The 16,825-nt window shown below is 46.2% G+C and overlaps 1 protein-coding gene across 3 annotated transcripts in view; it reads left to right on the top strand.

Annotated features, from left to right (window-relative positions):
- LRRC49 (leucine rich repeat containing 49) overlaps positions 1-16,825 on the top strand; it is a 27,323-nt gene extending 10,498 nt beyond the window's left edge. For all 3 annotated transcript variants that reach the window (XM_058156287.1, XM_058156288.1, XM_058156289.1), the window contains 7 exons: positions 1,515-1,598; positions 2,305-2,465; positions 8,500-8,728; positions 9,542-9,727; positions 12,464-12,573; positions 13,097-13,250; positions 13,704-16,825. In XM_058156287.1, the coding sequence (XP_058012270.1) occupies positions 1,515-1,598; positions 2,305-2,465; positions 8,500-8,728; positions 9,542-9,727; positions 12,464-12,573; positions 13,097-13,250; positions 13,704-13,910 (1,131 nt within the window). In that variant the 3' untranslated portion in view covers positions 13,911-16,825. The remainder of the gene's footprint in view (positions 1-1,514; positions 1,599-2,304; positions 2,466-8,499; positions 8,729-9,541; positions 9,728-12,463; positions 12,574-13,096; positions 13,251-13,703) is intronic.

The raw sequence follows: 16,825 nt of genomic DNA, 5'->3' as shown, positions 1-16,825 counted from the left end.
AAGTGGTGCGAACTGGCTGAATCCCACCTCTGATGTTACCCAGCTTGGTCTTGAAACGTCTGCAAGAGAACCACCCAGCTCAGACACCAACAAGGAACCCACAATTCTTAACTTAGCAGATTTACGTTGAATTTTAAATGAAACAAAACACTTTGACAGCCGTAAAGGCTGGGGAAACGCCAAGCCGCCTTTGAATCTGGAGAGGGAAGCCATTGCTGAAATTTAGGGCAGACAAAGGATTTTCTCTAAGGCCATATAAAGTCACGATGAGACTGCAGCACGAGGCTGAGCTTTTAAATGAGCAAGATGTTGTGTTTTTTTTAATGAGATCTTCAACGGTTTAATTAGCCATTTAGTATTTTGGCTGTTAATTTCTACAGCGTTTTTCAGAACAACAAACTTAGTACGGCCTTCCTTAATCTCCCAAAACTTGGTGGACTTCAACTCCCAGAATTCCCCAGCCTGCTTGCCTAGATTTTATTTATTTTTTTAACTCAAGGCCCTGGCTTTGATTCTTCTGACTTGAAGCTTGTTTTGAGTTTACCTGGAATTGAAAGAGACCGGCTGAGATGTGGTGCATGATGCCCGTTAGGGGGCGTCACTAACCCAATAGAAGAGTTGATTCCCTGCTTTAGGCTTCTAAGGATTTGCACGAGGAGGAAGGTGTCCCAGCTTCTGATCTTCCGTCTCTGTAGATCCATATCTCAAAGATCTTGCAGATCAAATAGGGGAGGAGAGACGGAGAGAGCGGGTGGAAAGAAATTAGCAATACCAATACACCTTTGGAGTTAGGCTCCGATTAGTCTTGCTTAGAATCCTTCAGACTCAGCCTCCCAGCCAGCTGAGACCACGAACCTCTTACTTAGAAGCCAATCTGGCACAAGAGCCATTCAGGATGGTTGCAGTTATTTTAAAACAAGCCTTCTAAAAGATAACCAGTATAGGACTGAAGCATGAGAAAAACCCTTATTAATATTAATCAATCTTTCTGGGAAGCATTTCGCCCGTTAACAAAGAATGGCAACGGAAAGTTCAAAATAAGTTCAGTTTGAGGATTTCTTTCCTGGGAGACACAGAAAAACCATTTTGGATGCTGGGAGGGACTGACATGTGATGGTATAAAAATGACTGTTGTCCAGTTACTGTTATTCTCAAAACTTTGCCCTGTCAGCAACTCCTGTTCTTTCCTCTTGTTTGGCTTAAGAGCCAACTGGAAAAAAAAAGAAAAGCTGAATGCTTGCCTCTATTAGAAGTGTTTTGCATCATTTATATTAAGGGACTATAATATTTCTTTCCGTCCAGTAAATTCCCGATTAAAATGGAAGGATCATCCATATTGTTAGGATAGGATAATGGAGGCTGACGAGGCCTTTCCTTGGTGGGAGAAATCATACTAGGGAATCATACTCTTGATAAAAAAAGGCATTCATTAGTTATTTTAATGGTCCCCTTGTCTTATTTTGCAGCCTTGGGAGAAAACTGGGTGCTTGTCTTTTGTTTGTGTTTGACTCCAGGAAGAAGAACGGCGCCTGGCTTCCGTTGCCCTAAGAAAAGAGGAAGAGAAGAGGCGTGAAAGTCACAGGCAGACTTTGTTAAAGGTACCTTTACAACGACGCAAGCTAACAAACCTCGATTCCTGGTTATCTCCCAGCCCAGAGCCTTTTCTTTCTTATGGTGGAAGAGACAGGTTATGCACACTCAATGTGGCTCTGCTGCCTGCTTCCTCCTCCTATAACAGCCCTGCAGTGGCCAGGTTTCCACAAACTCGAAATTGCGAGTCCTTAGTTCTCTCTGGGTTTAGTGAGTTTCTTGCAGACATTCATTCCCAAGTTACATTGCGTCATCAGTTACTGCACTGATGATGTTACCTAGTTGGGTCATGAAATGTCTGTCAAAAAACAAAACAAAAACACAGAGCACCGAGGAACCCGCAGTTGTCGTTGTCCTCCTCCTCCTCCCAGCACACTCCCTTGTATCACTGATAATGTTACCTAGTTGGGACACGAAACGTCTGCAAAAAAACCCAGAACCGGAGCTCAGGGAGCACCGAGGACCCCACAGTCCAGCCCTGAGTTGCAAGCATTTCCTTCCGTCGAAACTGCTCAGCGATTCAGGGATTTCCTGGACACGGAGTTACCCACCTTATAAAAGCTGCTCAGCTCCTCTTCTCCCTCCGTACCTCCCGTGCTCCAGACTTAAACCTGGCAGGGGAGAGAACCGCCATCATCTCGGACCCTTTAAGTGGGTGTTTTTCAAAGCTGAAGCTTCGATCTGGACTCGGTTCTCTCTCCATCCCTTTTTCAGGAGAAGAAACGGTTAACCATCTGCAACATCGCCCATCACTGGGAAGCCCAGCAGAGCCGCCTCGTCCTGAAGCTTTCGAACCCGGAGCCTCTCCAAGGCGAGGAGCCCTGTCAGAACAACAGGAATGAGGCTTGTGAATTTCCCGAGGAGGAGGAGGGCAGGTAGGGCATCGCTGACTTCGGTCCGGGACGAGGCCTTGCAATCAAAGGTCTCCTTCTCCCAGCAGCACCGGCATTCTCAAGTTTGGCAGCTTTCAGAGGCGTGGACCTCAACTCCCAGAATTCCCCAGCTGGCCCTGGCTGGCCGGCTGGCTGGCTGGCTGCAGGGAATTCTGGGAATTGAAGTCCCCGCCTCTGAAAGGTGTCCAGCTTGAGAAACACTCACCTAACCTCTAGCGGGGAACAGGCAATCCTCGAGTTACGACCACAGCAGGTATCCCTCGACTTACAGCAGTTCATTTAGTGACCATTCGAAGTTGCGACGGCACTCAAAAAAGGGACTTGCAACCGTTTTTCACAAGTTGCGACCGTTACAGCATCCCCACAGGGAAGCCAGATTCACTTAACAACCCTGGCGAGGAAGGTCATCATTTAGCAATGTCTTGCTTAGCGACATGAACTTTGGGCTTCGTTGTGGTCGTAAGTCAAGGACTACATGTAGTTTCGAAATTCTTATTTTTTCCCCCCCATCCGTATTTAAATCCTGGTTTTCCTCCCATCTCCTTTCCCCCAAACTGGCCGCATTGCACAAAAATATACAACTGGTTGTGCGCTCTCTCTCCAACAAACAAGCGTTTCCTGCCAGATCCGACGGCGTGAAGCTGCTAATTCTTTGTGCATGAATGGCTCCCTCCAACACGGCCCCTCGGAATAGCTTCCCCCCCACTCCAGTTAGTCCATCTCTCTCTCTCTTCCTTCCTCCTCCTCTCCTCTCTCTCCCACCTTTCTCTCTCTCTTCTCTCTCTCCCCCCCTCTTTCTCTTCTCTCTCTCCCTCTCTCTTTCTCTCTCTCTCTCTCCCTCCCTCCCTCCCCCTTCTCTCTCTCCCCTCTCTTTTTTTCTCTCTCTTCTCTCTCTCTCTCTCTCTCTCTGGCACCTGTGTTATTTTAAGGAGAAACTCTTCCTTAACTCCGAGCTGCTGGTGATTCATATGGTAATTTCTGGAATTATCCCGGGGGAGGGGGTTGCTTCTCACTGCTTTGAGTTGCTTTGCCAAAGCCAATAATCATAATTTATTCAAGTTTATTTTTAAAAAAAGACACGCACCAGACAGGGAGTTTTTAAAAAACTCCTCCACAGTAAAGGCATCAATACTTCTTTCAGGACTTAAAAGTGGAAGCTGTGTGTTTGTGTGTGAGTAGGAAGGGCCAACATGGCTGTCCTTTATGACCTTAACACTTTTTAAGAGAAGGAGCCTAGAAAGATTCCAGGCAGAAGACTTTGAGGCCATGTTTCTCATCTTTCTCCACTTGAAGACGTGGGGACTTCATCTCCCAGAATTCCTCAGCCAGCCAGGGAATTCTGGGAAGTGAAATCCACACCTCTTCAAGTGGATAAAGTTGGGCCAAAGGGCTTTAAGAGAAGGCCATCTCCAGGGGGTAGGCTAGGGGTGGGGAACCTTGGCCCTTTTATGACTTCTGGACTGCTGGCTCAGGAATTCTGTGACTTGAAGTCCATAAGTCATGAAAGAAAGGGCCATGGTTCCCTACCCGTGTAGTAGACCATGTGGGACATCGAGTGGGACCACAACATCTTGAATGGAATCCAGAAGTCATCTGGTGACCTTGACTCTGAAGGTTGGTTCCTTCCAGGCTCCATTCATTTATCTGCCTCTTTTAAGGGCTAAGAAAGCGGCTCTTAGTTCTGTTTGTCCCTCTGCTGTCTTCAGCTTTATACCAAAACTGGGCGAACAGCGAAAAAATAGATCTGCCAATCTGTACAAAATTCATTTCTTCAGCCTAGCATCCCTCCTGAGTAGCTTCCATGAACATCAGTCCTTCCACCCATCCTGACAACTTCTGGCATTTCCTCCTCTATCCAGTTAAAAGAACATTTTTCGGGTAATGGTGTTTTTTTTCTTTTCATTTTACCCAATTGGGGAAAGCCTCCGAAGCGAGTTTATTCGTAGTAGTTTCTCCATCAAGAATACTATCATCATCATCATCATCATCATCATCATCGTCAACTGAACGTTCAAAAATGCATCACAAAAAAACATTGACTGGTGCTAATGGTTGAGAGGGGTTGCTTCCAGCATCCTAGGTGTCAACCAAGTACCTTCTTAAGATTTACGATGTTCCAAGTAGCGCAGTTTTTTGCAGATCTGCTGGTGTTATTGCAGGAAGCTGCAATTTGTTGATGTATCTTATAAAATTCTTGGACATGATTTTTTCCAGTTCTTTTTCTTCGACTCTGGCATCTCCTGGTATTGCGATGTCAATAAATTGTACATTTGGGTTTTCTACAACTGTGATATCTGGCGTGTTTCCAAGGGACGATCCGTCTGTATTCAAAAGTCCCACAAGATCTTCACCTTCTCATTCTCTATAACTTTTCCCACTTTATGTTCCCAGGACTTTTTGGATACAGGCAAGTCGTATTTTTTACATAATGACCAGTGGATTAATTTAGCAACTCGGTTCTGTCTAGCTGTGTAATCAGTTTGTGCGATTTTGCTGCATTCACATATTAAATGTGAAACAGTTTTGACTTTGTTATTGCAAAGTTGGCAGTTTAGATTGTCAGTGGATAATAATAATAATAATAATAATAATAATAATAATAATAATAATAATAATAATAATAATAATAATAATAATATTATTTTCACATCTCTTTTTTCTCTGCCTCATAAAATATGAAGTATACAGCAAGTTTCCACCTTCCTTCTGGAAACTGTAATTCACTTTCGCACAGAGGAAAGAACTGTCTTCATTCCTCTCGGACGAAAGCGTGTGTGCAGGCACGCAGGAAGCACATGCTCAAATAAATCCCCCCTCCCCCGCCGCCTAGCGTCCTCCCCTCTTCCAGTTTGATAGACTCTATTCCAGACAGGAAAACCTCGGCCTCCAGCTCCTCCTATATTTCGGAGGGGTGCTAGTCAAGAAACTTTCCTAGAAGAGTTCGGGTTTGGAACGGCAGGCAAAGCTTTTCCCTCTCTCCCCGGTTCAACCAGGGCGTTGTCAGCGGTTTCTGCAGACTTCAGATATTTGAGCTTCTGTTACATTTCTATAAATCAAAATCACAGGAGCCATCAAACCATTTTTTAAAAAAAAGAGGCTTTTCTTTGCCTCGACACACGAGGCAGGAGAACACAAGCCGTAGCTGTTGCCTTTAGGAAATGAGCCGACGGTGAACCAGTCATGGGTTTCTTTGCCATCCCTGGTTGGCTGCCTGGAGGAATGTGATGGCTCCAGCCAGTCCCGAAGGCTGGGAATTGGACGCAGGCCACCAGCAGATACTTTCGCCCTAATCCTCCATGAAGCATTGAGATCAAGAGCCGTGATGGCCCAGTGGTTAGAGTGCAGTACTGCAGGCTACCTCTGCTGCCTGCCGACTGACTGCAATTTGGCAGATCGAATCTTATCAGGCTCAGGGTGGACTCAGCCTTCCGTCCTTCCAAGGTGGGTAAAACGAGGAGCCAGATTGTTGGGGGCCAGAGGCTGACTCTGTAAACGGCTTAGAGAGGGCTGTAAAAGCCCTGTGAAGTGGCATCTAAGTCTAAGTGCTGTTGCTATTGCTATATCCTGATTGTGAGGACCTTGGGGTCACATTCTGAACATTCAGAAGAACAGGGGTCCCTAACCCCCAGGCTGCAGGCCAGTACCGGCCTGTGACCTGTTAGGAACCGAGCGAAGCTTCATCTGCACGTGTGCAGGGTCAAGGTAGTATGCAAAATCACACACACACAGAGTCACACACATGGAAAAATACTTTTTCTATGGAACTAGTCCCTGGTACCCAAAAGCCTTGATTGTTCACCCTTTGCAATAAGCAATAAGCATCCGTCCCTTCCCCCAAAGACAGTTGTGTCTGAGGATGAAGCAGTGTTGTAACTGGGAGGGGCAAGGAAGGTGGGAGCCTGCCACCCCATCTCTTATGTGCCTGTTGTGGTCCACCAGCAGCTGCGGAGCTGGCAACAGTCAGACAGCGATGAGGCTGAGGAAGAACATGGGCCATTCCTGGAGGCTGAGAAGGCCTGGATGCGGCAGAGATGGGGCCAGGGCCATGTGGGAGTGATGTGAGGACTCCAGAGGCTGACAGTAGTGAGGCAGAGGAACAGGAGGAGCCTGTTCCTAATGCACGCATGAGAAGAGCTGCCAGAAGGCAAGAGCAGCAAGAGCAGCTCAAGCAAAGAGGACGACTCGGGAGTAGGGCCAAGAGATGGTTGGCCCCTCCCATAAGGCTTAAAAAAGATCAGCAACGGCGTTTGGGCTCTTTGCTGAAAAACAACATTGTTAGCTTCGTCTTCCTGCATTTGTTTTTGTATAGGTGTCTTCTGAACTTTTGCCAAGAAAGGCCTTTGGCAGTTTGCCTAATTGGACCAAGGTTTGTGCTGGACTGAGGAATTTGTGTTGGGAGGAATTTGCTTTAATTTAGTTGAACAACGCTGAGAATGAAGTAATTGAATGAAGTAAATGTTTGAATATAGTTTGTTTTTACAATGACTGAGTTTCCTACTAGCTACTTGGGCCTGAGTCACAACAACACCTGAAGTATCTTCTCTGGGCCTTGCTGGGAAAGAGATTTCCCTGTGGTTGGATAAGGGCCCTGATAAGGGGTGGTTTGAACCCAGCGTGGAGCCTTCTCAAATCTGATCTACCAACAGAGACAGAATTTGTAAAATTTATAAAAGCATCCGACCACTGGAAAACTTCCCCCTCACCCCAGTCTGTTGTCTGTCTTTCTTGTCTGTCCCAGAGTCTTGGCTGGGATCCTTTAGGGGCCCAGAGAGTCCATGATCCCACCAAAGATCAGGTGTTTTGCAAGGAAAAGGTCCCAAATTAAGGACCTGTCTTAAGAACGGGTCATCAATAAATGGTTTTCCTCTTTATGTCCTTAATTTGCGAGGAAGCAGATCCTTCAAGCCCCCAATCATTGCCTGGCTCCTGTCTTGTGTCGGTCACGGTATTAAGGGAACTGGAGACGCACACGGTGCCTGAAAATAAGAGTCAGTGCAACTCAAATCGATTTTTGATGATTCCTGGTTTAGCTGCGGTTTTTAAGATTTCATCTCTGCTTGAGAAATCGGCACGGCGGAATTCGGAGAAGAACAAATGGAACCACACACTGAATGTTTTCAGGGGGGTGTCTAGGTAGTATTTCCAGAAATAGACTCCAATCAGTGAAGAGTTGTTTTTTTTAAATGGTTTTGGCACAAAGGTTAAATTCCTCCCTAAATGACTACTTGGGGAAGGTGCTTGGAAATCAAAGGAAACCGGGCACGTTACACTTTCTGGCATATTTGATACCAAAAAATGAGATAAAAATTTTGTGCTGAACAAGGAAGGAATTCAAAACCGGGCAGTGAGCCCAGCCGCATCATTAGAGCAGAAGATTTGCCAGGCATCTCGGGGCTCTGAGCCCCTGAATGTGAGATATAAAGAGGTATCTTGGTTGCAGGGAACGGCCTGCAACAATTAGTGATGGCACAGCTAGTCCTTGACTTACGACCACAACGGAGCCCCAGATTTCTGCTGTTAAGCGAAAAATTGGTTCAGAGAGTTTTGCCCCATTTTACAATCTGCATTGCCACATTCATTAAGTGAATCACTGCAGTTGTTAAGTTAGTAACACGGTCCTTAAGTGAATCCGGCTTCCCCATTGACTCTGTTTATCAGAAGGTCACAAAAGGGGATCACATGACACCGGGACACTGCGACCGTCATAAATACGAACCCGTTGTCAAACATCCTAATTTTGATCACGTGACCATGGGGTTGGTTCAACTGTGTTCTGATAAATGGTCGTGAGTCCCTTTTTTCATCGCTGTCGTAACTTTGAACGGTTACTAAACAACCTTGTAAGTTGAGGACTGCCTGGATATTCCTAGTCCTTGATAGGAAGTTTCAGCCTCTCATCCCTTCCTCTCCCTTCCCCTCTGCTTCAGTATAACAATTCTTCTCTCTCTTTCTCTCTCCCTCTCTCCTTCCTTCCCTCCCTCCCTCTCTCACGCTCCTTCCCTCCCTCTCTCTCCAGGTCCCTGGAGACCATTTTAGGCCAAGTTGTGCCTGGTCTGGAGTCTCACCTGGTTGAAATAGACGGCGACACTCTCTGCCTGTACGGTTCCGGAGCTCTGGAATCTCTGGATCGGAATTGGAGCGTTCAGACGGCGGGAAACATTGTGACCATCTCTTTTGTTTTCATTGACTTCGATGAAATTATTCCAGTGCTATCGAAACTCAAGATCAAGTTCCCCAATTTCATGGCAAGTTGCGTCCCTCATCTTTGAACAATCTGGGCGAGCCTTAGAAAGCCTCTGCGCCTGGATCGGTTTGCATAGAAGTAGAGGAAGAAAGCTGTGATCCCAGGAGAATGACCAAGGAGATCCTTCCAGGAAACACAAGTTCAGTCCCCCCCGCCCCACAAAAAAAGCGAATATAGGTAGTCCTTGACTTACAACCACAATTGAGCCCAAAATTTATGTTGCTAAGTGAGAAACTTGTTAAGTGAGTTTGGCCTGTTTTCTTTGTCACAGTTGTTAAGCAAGTCACTGCCGATGTTAAGTCAGTAACACAACCACTAAGTGAATCTGTCTTCCCCCATTGACTTTGATTGATGGAAGGTCGCACAAGGGGATCACATGATCTTGGGACACTGCAACCGTCATAAATCTGAACCAGTTGTCAAGGATTCGAATGTAAATCACATGACCAAGGGGATGCCTCGGAGGTGTGAAAGTGTGGAACATGGTCTTAAGTCGCTTAAGTCCCTTCCTGGTGCTCTCTGAGCTGGGTGGTTTCCTTGCAGATGTTTCATGACCCAACTATCAACTGTGCTAGAAGGGAGAGGGCTTCGGGATACATGGCGTTCACTGAGCTTGGTTGTTTCCTTGCAAAGGTTTCATGACCCAACTAGGGAACATCATCAGAGCTAGAAGGGTGTGTGGAGTTTGCAGAGAGGAGGAGGAGGAGGATTGTGGGGTCCTTTGGTGCTCTCTGTGCTTGGTTGCTCCCTTGCAGACGTTTCACGACCCAACTGGGCCACATCTTCACGTCTTCCTCCACTTGCCTCTTTTCAGCACTTGAAGTTCAAGGAGACCAACCTAAGTATGTTGCAGCAGTTCAATGCCTTAGCTCACCTGCGCCGCCTCGAGCAGATAACGGTCGAGACTCAGGGAAACCCCGTGGTCGCCTTCACCTTGTGGAAGTTTTACGTCCTGTTCAGGCTGAACCATTTTAACCTGCAAAAGATCAACGGATCGGAGGTAAGGAAGTTCACCTTCCCTCAAGCCATTTGTCTTTCAAGCCCATCTTCTTCCTTTCTGGCTTAAGGAAGATTTCAGATGGATGTTGTCTGCCACAATAAACCGTGGCTAAGGCTAACTGCGATTCACTTTAAGTCAGGCAATAGGATGGTTTAGCCTTGGACGCTAATATATTTCCTGCGCAAATTAGATGGGTTTAGATCAGGGGTCTCCAACCTTGGGCACTTTAAGACTTGTGGACTTCAACTCCCAGAATTCCCCCAGCCAGCCAAGGTTGGGAGATCCCTGCTTTGGATGATCCTGAAACTTTCTGCCAACCATACAATAGAAGTTTCTCGTGCAAAACAATGCATTCACGGCGTACAGCAATTTAAGAAGCATTTCTGAGAATTTCACTGCCCCTTTCTGAGGTTCGAATCATGACCGACTCTTACGAGTTTTCACACTCTCCTTGCACTGCTGACATGGGCAAATTCTTTGTCAGGGGTGCGTGTCCGTGTGTGTCCGTGTGTGTTTGCCAAATAAGCCAATAAATGTGTCAAGTGAACTGAGCAAAAATTCCAACAGGAAAAAACATGAGAAAATTGGAATGGGGAGTAAAGCAAAGTGCAGTCAGGAAATGAGGGGAAGGGGAAGTCCACTGCTTGCTTTATTTAGTTTGTTTGTTTGTTTGTTTGTTTAGCACCGAAGGGCTGTCTTTTGTAACCGGGGTATTTTTTTCCCCCCAAAAAGGCCGATTCTGAACACGTAGCAAATTTTAACAAGCTTTGCAATCGATTACAAACTTGGGTTTTCACCCGATCGCTCATTTAAACGTATGAAATATATTTAGCACTGCAATTCGCAAAGCTTTACTTTTCAGTTCTTTCTTGGCGTTGGTCCATCGTAGAGCAAAGGGTTGAAGGAAGCCAAAATCCTAAACTCCGTCAGAACCTCCCAGAAGGAGAAAAGAAAGAACTCTTATTTTTTCCACCAAGGGGGAACTGTTTTATTTAAGTCCTCCAGAATCGTATATAAAACAACGATGCCATTATATTTCGAAGGCTAAATGCTAAAACATTCTTGATGTTTTTCATAGTTCCAGATAAATTACTTTTTGAGAACTCGTTGGATTGTTCTTGTACCCCTGAGACTGTGCGTATGGGTATATATTTATTTTCTCTCCCCTCCTCTCCTCCCTCTCGCTCTCCCTCCCCCCTCCCTCACACTCTCTCTTTCTTCCCCGCCCCCCCAGACAGACACACACACACACAGATGTGTGAAATTGATTATTTGTGAACCACTGGGAATGTGATACACATTGCAAGTTTGGAAGTCTAAGAGGATCCACACTGCCCGCCTCCTTGAATATGTATACATATCTTGCCTCAGAACAGAACAGAATAATAGAGTTGGAAGGGACCTTGGAGGTCTGCTAGTCCGGTGGTCACCAACCGGTGATCTCCAGACCACTGGTGGTCCGTGAGAAAATTTTGGTGGTCCGTGGAGAAATTTTCGTATTTTTGCCGGTGCACCCTGGTGGAGGAGCTGCGGTGCAAGCAGGCTGAAGCAGCGATTGCGATGGCTGGAAGCTGTGGGAGTGAAGCACTACTTGCACTTGCGCAGAATCCGCATTCCGCCTCGGTATATTTACTCAGCCGGTGGCGCAAAGCAACCCTCGTCTCCTGCCGCTTGGGACTCGGAGCTGTAAATGGCGACTGGTCTGGAGCACTCGCTGAAGCGGTGTGGGAAACTTCGGCAGGGCTCCTTGAGAGAGAAGAGCTTGCAGGGGGCCAATCTGGCCTCCGCAATGGAGAGCAAAATCTGGCTGGTCCCCTGACCAGATGCCATTGGGACAGTTCCGAGTCCCAAGCCGCAGGAGACGAGGGCTGCTTTGCGCCACCAGCTGGCGCAAATATACCGATGTGGAATGCTGATGGCACGCAAAATGAAATAGAGAAAAAGAGACAGAATGAAAGAGAGAGTGAGAGAGAGAGAATGAGAGAATCAGAATGAGAGAGAATGAGAGACTGAGAGAGAGAGAAAGAGAGAGAGACCGAATGAAAGAGAATCAGAGAGAGAGAGAGAATCAGAACGAGAGAGTGGGGAAGAGAAAGAATGAGAGAGAAAGTGGGGGAGAGAGAATGAGTGGGAGAGAGGGGGGAGAGAAAGAGACAATGAGAGAGAAAAGGTGGGAGAGAGAAAGAGAGATGAGAGAATGAGAAAGAGGGGAGAGGGGGGAGAGAGAGAGAAGGGAGAAAGAGAGAAAGAGTGGGAGAGAGAGGGGACAAGGAGGGTGGGGGAGAAAGAGAGAAATAGAGGAGGGAGAGTGCCTGAAGGCCCCCATCCCATCACTGGGAGTCCAGGCGCTTCAGCAAGCGGTGTGCTGGGTTCGTATCAGTGGTCCGCGGGATTTAAAATTATGAACTTGGTGGTCCCTGAGGTCCAAAAGGTTGGGGACCCCTGTTCTAGTCCAATCTCCCTCTACCATTCCAGACAAGTGGCTGCCCAGTTTCTTCTTCAAAGCCTCCAGTGATGGAGCACCCACAACTTCTGGAGGCAACTTCCCTCCCACCCACTAATTGTTAATTCTACCGATTAATTGCCTCGGTTATCCTGTCTCTCACACAAGAGCTGCTGGGCCTCCAAAAGTCCCTGTCTGAACTTCATCCATAAATTTTGGGTTGCAGCTGCTTTACTTTGGCCTCTCTGACTTCTCTCTTTATTATTATTATTTTCTCTCTTCTTCCTCTGCAGGTTACTCAGAACGACACGATAATGGCTGAAAGACTGTTTGGGATCTTGGCCTATGTAGCCTCTTCCAACGTGCCCTACTACCGCCTGATCTCACTGCTGGGAGATTGCAGGTGAACAAACGCAGAAGGGCAGCGAGGGAAGGTGGGAGGGAGGGAGGAAGGATAAAAGAAGAGAGGGAGGGAGGGACCTGGAGCAGTCGTTAAACAAATGTTTGTAAGTTGAGAACTGCCTGTATGAAGTCAGTCTCTCTGGATATGCAGTGCAGCTATTCTCCTCTCTCCAACTTGAACAAAAGGCTTTGAAAGGAGCCTTTATTATCTGGTTCTTATTTTTCATTTTCCCCTCATATTTGAGCTCTTTCTCCTTTCCTTGGTTTTAGAGGTCATCCCTCCTTTCCTCTTAACTGTTCGGCAGGTTGTTTCACAAACCGTATTTGTCCCAACACACGTGACAGGTGCTGCCTGCCCTAAATAATTGCACTTCTGAAATTCTGGCACAAAAGAGAAAGAAGGCCACACAGGCAGGGGACGAATAAATCAGATTCCCGTAAGCAAATGAAAGTGTCTCAATCCGCGATAGGATTTGATAGACTCGTAAATCTGGGGTTTTCCCCCCTCTCTCGCCTGTCTCCAGGAAGAAACAGCTATGCTTTCTTTTGGAGGCCAAAGGAAAGAAATTCGGGACTGCGAATGACAATGGCAACAACCGGCGGAAGCCTGAAGGAGAAAACAGCACCCGATCCGTTCTGACTTATATTTCGGGGGTTTTACAGACGGAAAAGCAGGAGGTAAGAGGTCTGGAGAAAATTAGGGCTACGGAGAAAAGGCCGTTTGAGCGGGGATGTTTCATGGAGTTGAAATTGTTTCTCAGCTTTATGATCAGCTCCTTAGATAATTTCCTTTGCCCGAAAGGGCACTTCTGATTTCCTCTTATGAAACAATTCATTTTAAGATCCAGCGGGAAAATCCATGATGCCTGAGCATTAGCTCATTTTCCTCCCCCTTCCTTCCTTCCTTCCTTCCTTCCTTCCTTCCTTCCTTCCTTCCTTCCTTCCTTCCTTCCTTCCTTCCTTCGTTTTCAATAACTCTGATTCTCCAGAGACCTCCACGCCAGCTGCCCTTCCTCCCGCCTTCCCCGTTCTCTCTTTTTGGGTTGTTGTTTCTTTTTTAAAATATAATTTGCATTTCTAGCAAAGATTTCTTTCCTACTCGTGGCCCTCAACCACCGTTCTTCCGTGCAGGAACTGAAGGAGAAGAAGACCTTCTGCCAAAGCTACATCCAGCAGTTGGTGAAGGAAGCCGCCGACATCCACATGAAATACGAGGCCTTGCAGAAGCTCTGGCCTCAGATGTTCATTGAGCTGGTCCGGGATGCCGTGATCGAGATGCACAACAAGGGTTCCCACCGGAGGCACTGCCTGCAGCGCCTGGCTGAGGAAAAACTCTGACCTCTCAGTATTCCCACAAAGGCCCCGGAGGGTCTCTATGGTTGCCATCCTTCTGAGACACTTCTGAATGCCTTGCCTTGAAAAAGCCTCATTTTCCTAGCAAAACACTCTTTTTTCCTACTTTTACATGAGGTGGCTTTTATTTTTATTTGTTTCCCCCTTTCCCACGTTCTAATGTACGTGAGCACCGATTCAATACGGAGATAGGCAGACCACACAATTTTTTTAAATCGTTATTTATTTTCGCTGAGGCCAAAGGATCCTCACTTTCTTGCACTTTTCCCCCCTCTTGTTGCTGGTTCTGTAACTCTTTGCATGTCCAAGCACTCCTTGTAAAGAAATAAGACCTCTGGAGCTTCCTCGTTCAATCCTGAACGCTTTCTTCTTCTCCTTTTCCTGGTGCTGAGGCTGCTGCGGGTGGCGGCGCTAAGCAGCAGAAACGTTGCAGGTGAAAACACTGGATTTTGAGGATTGGCAGTTAATAAATTATTCTGTTGACAACTCCCAAAGGAACTGTTCTTTCGAGAGTAAATAGCGCAGGAATAAAATGCAAAGCTCAGATGAAATATTTAGAAGGCTAAAGTATCCGGAAGCTGAAACTGTGTTCATTGCAAAGCACGAAGTTTAAAACCTGAAAGCATAAAACAAACCTCAGTGAATAAAAAAGGTTTTCAACTCCTGCCAAAAGACATCACAGTCGGGATTGCTGCACCCCAAATCCTTCTGTCCTGCTTAGCAACTGGCCTCCTTCTGAAATTAGGGGATGATGCATGTTAGGGTGCCCTGATTGTTTGGGCAGTCGGTTGGTGCAAATATTAGCCAGTTTTCTCCAACGTGTCTTCCGGGTTGGTCTTCTCCCTCCTTCTGGCTTTGTTCAAACCTGTGTATTTCATTTTTTTAATGGCAGGGACTTTTTTTCAGCTCAGTCACGGGGCTGGTGTTCCATTATGGAGGCTAATCCGTTGGCATGCCTTGGGCAAAGCAGAATTCTTATGACCGAAGTAGATTGGAGGACCCAATTAATTCCTGACTTAATCAGGTTAGAGTTCCTTGGTTGATTTTGTCATCCCTGGCAGGTTTCCTCACACAATTTGCCAAGAAATTAATGCAGGTCCTTGAATGGTAAACACGAGAGGTGTTTGCGTTGGCTGCTGGTCCCTTCTGAAAACAAAACTGCCAGGACTATGAACTTTCTGCTTGAACTATAAGATGGCATTTTTCAGGTTGGGTTTCTGAGCAGCTCTTCCTTTTCTCCTGGCTCTCCTTGACCATGAAGATGGGCAGGTAAGATGTTTGTAGAGATGCTGGCAGCTCCTTTCTTGGTCTTCTGGTTTCCTTTTAGGATCATCTTCATTCCAAGTTCCAGCCAATTAAAGCGCTATCTACTGTCTCATTCCAAAGAAGCCACAGGACAGTGGTCATAATTCAAGGTCCTTCTGAGTTCAGGGCAGAAGAAGACAACCCAAAAGAGGGCATCTTTACGAGACAAGGCTAGGGTGTTTGAGATTCATTAGCTTAGAATCAATTTGATGGAAGGGCAACATGTTTGAAGTGTATAAAATCAAGGATAGAAGGGAGAAAGAATAGAATAGAATAGAATTTTATTAAAGTGGGCTTGGAAAAAACTTTTTTTTGACCAGAGTCATCTTGTGAAACTGATTGGAGATGTAGAACATATAGAAAGAAGCAGTTCATCAGAAATAACCTGTGGGATTGGTTCAAACAAGATGTGATGGCCACTAACTTGGATGGCTTTCAAACAGAATTGAATACATTTGCAGCGGTTGGTCTTCTCAAGGGCTAGTTCTCCACCTCCCAACTGCAAACATCTTGAGATACCTTGGTTGGTCATGGTGTGGAGCAAATCCCTGGACTAAGGTGGACCTTGGCTTGATCCAGCAAGGCTGTTCTTACAATGTTCTTATAATGCAGGGTCTGGCTTTTACTGTGTTCTATGAAGCAGCCTCTTGTGGTTTATAAACCATGGTTTAAGGCTTAGCAACTCTTAAGATAGTTGCAGCTTATTCAACAAACCAGAATTAGATGAAGTTGGAAGATCCTAGAAGTTAAGATGGCATCTGCAACACTGCTTCTTTTTAACGTGACCAAAGCCCCCTAGGCATGGAGACCCTCCCAGACTGAAGAAGGCCCCCTCGGTTGTTTTTCAAAAATTTAAAAAGTCCCAGGAGTGAATTTCTTGGTGACTTCATGGCCGACTCTTTTCTACAAGATGGACCATAACACTTTTAATTTTTGGAAATTCATATTCTGAATAATTCTTGATTTGTGAGCCACAATTTCACCGATCACAACATTTTGATTTGCCTCAAAATGAATCCTGTTTGGGCTTTCCTACCGTAAAGTTTGTGCCGCCAACCTCCCGCGCGAACCTGATCACCTTTCTCCTACCATTGCTGGCTCGGCAGCTGTTGCCCTTGGAAGTGATCGTATGCCACGGTTGATCCCAAACATATTCCTTTCTGCTAGCCTGCTGGACGTCCACACTAGATCCTCGTGCAGCTTCATATTACAGCTTGTGCTTCTTGCGGCTTTGGGTGTAGATCAGACTGAGCTCTGCTGGCAGGGTGATGGGAATTGTAGTCCAAGCTATTTAGCAGAGACCCCCCTAGCCCATGGGTCCTGAACAGATAATGGAATAAGGTTCTGTTTTAGAATCGTTGGAAAAGGGGAGTCCAGCTGTCTAAATGTTCATATTTTCTATCTACGCAGAGATGAGGATAGGAAAACCAAAGTCGGCCTGCCTTTGTAGATTTCGGGTTGCGCCTTTAACACTTACGCCCCGGGGAGGATAGCCCAGAATCACATCTGGTTTCCATCGCCTTAAAATATACTGTTAGACAAATGATTGTGAAGTTAATTCAAAATACAGGGGTGAAGAAAGTCTTTACATCTGC

Source organism: Ahaetulla prasina, chromosome 13 (genome assembly GCF_028640845.1).
Source record: "Ahaetulla prasina isolate Xishuangbanna chromosome 13, ASM2864084v1, whole genome shotgun sequence".
In the NCBI taxonomy this organism is placed as follows: Eukaryota; Metazoa; Chordata; class Lepidosauria; order Squamata; family Colubridae; genus Ahaetulla; species Ahaetulla prasina.
The sequence above is the reverse complement of the archived record's forward strand: the minus strand, read 5'-3'. Positions and strand labels throughout refer to the sequence as shown.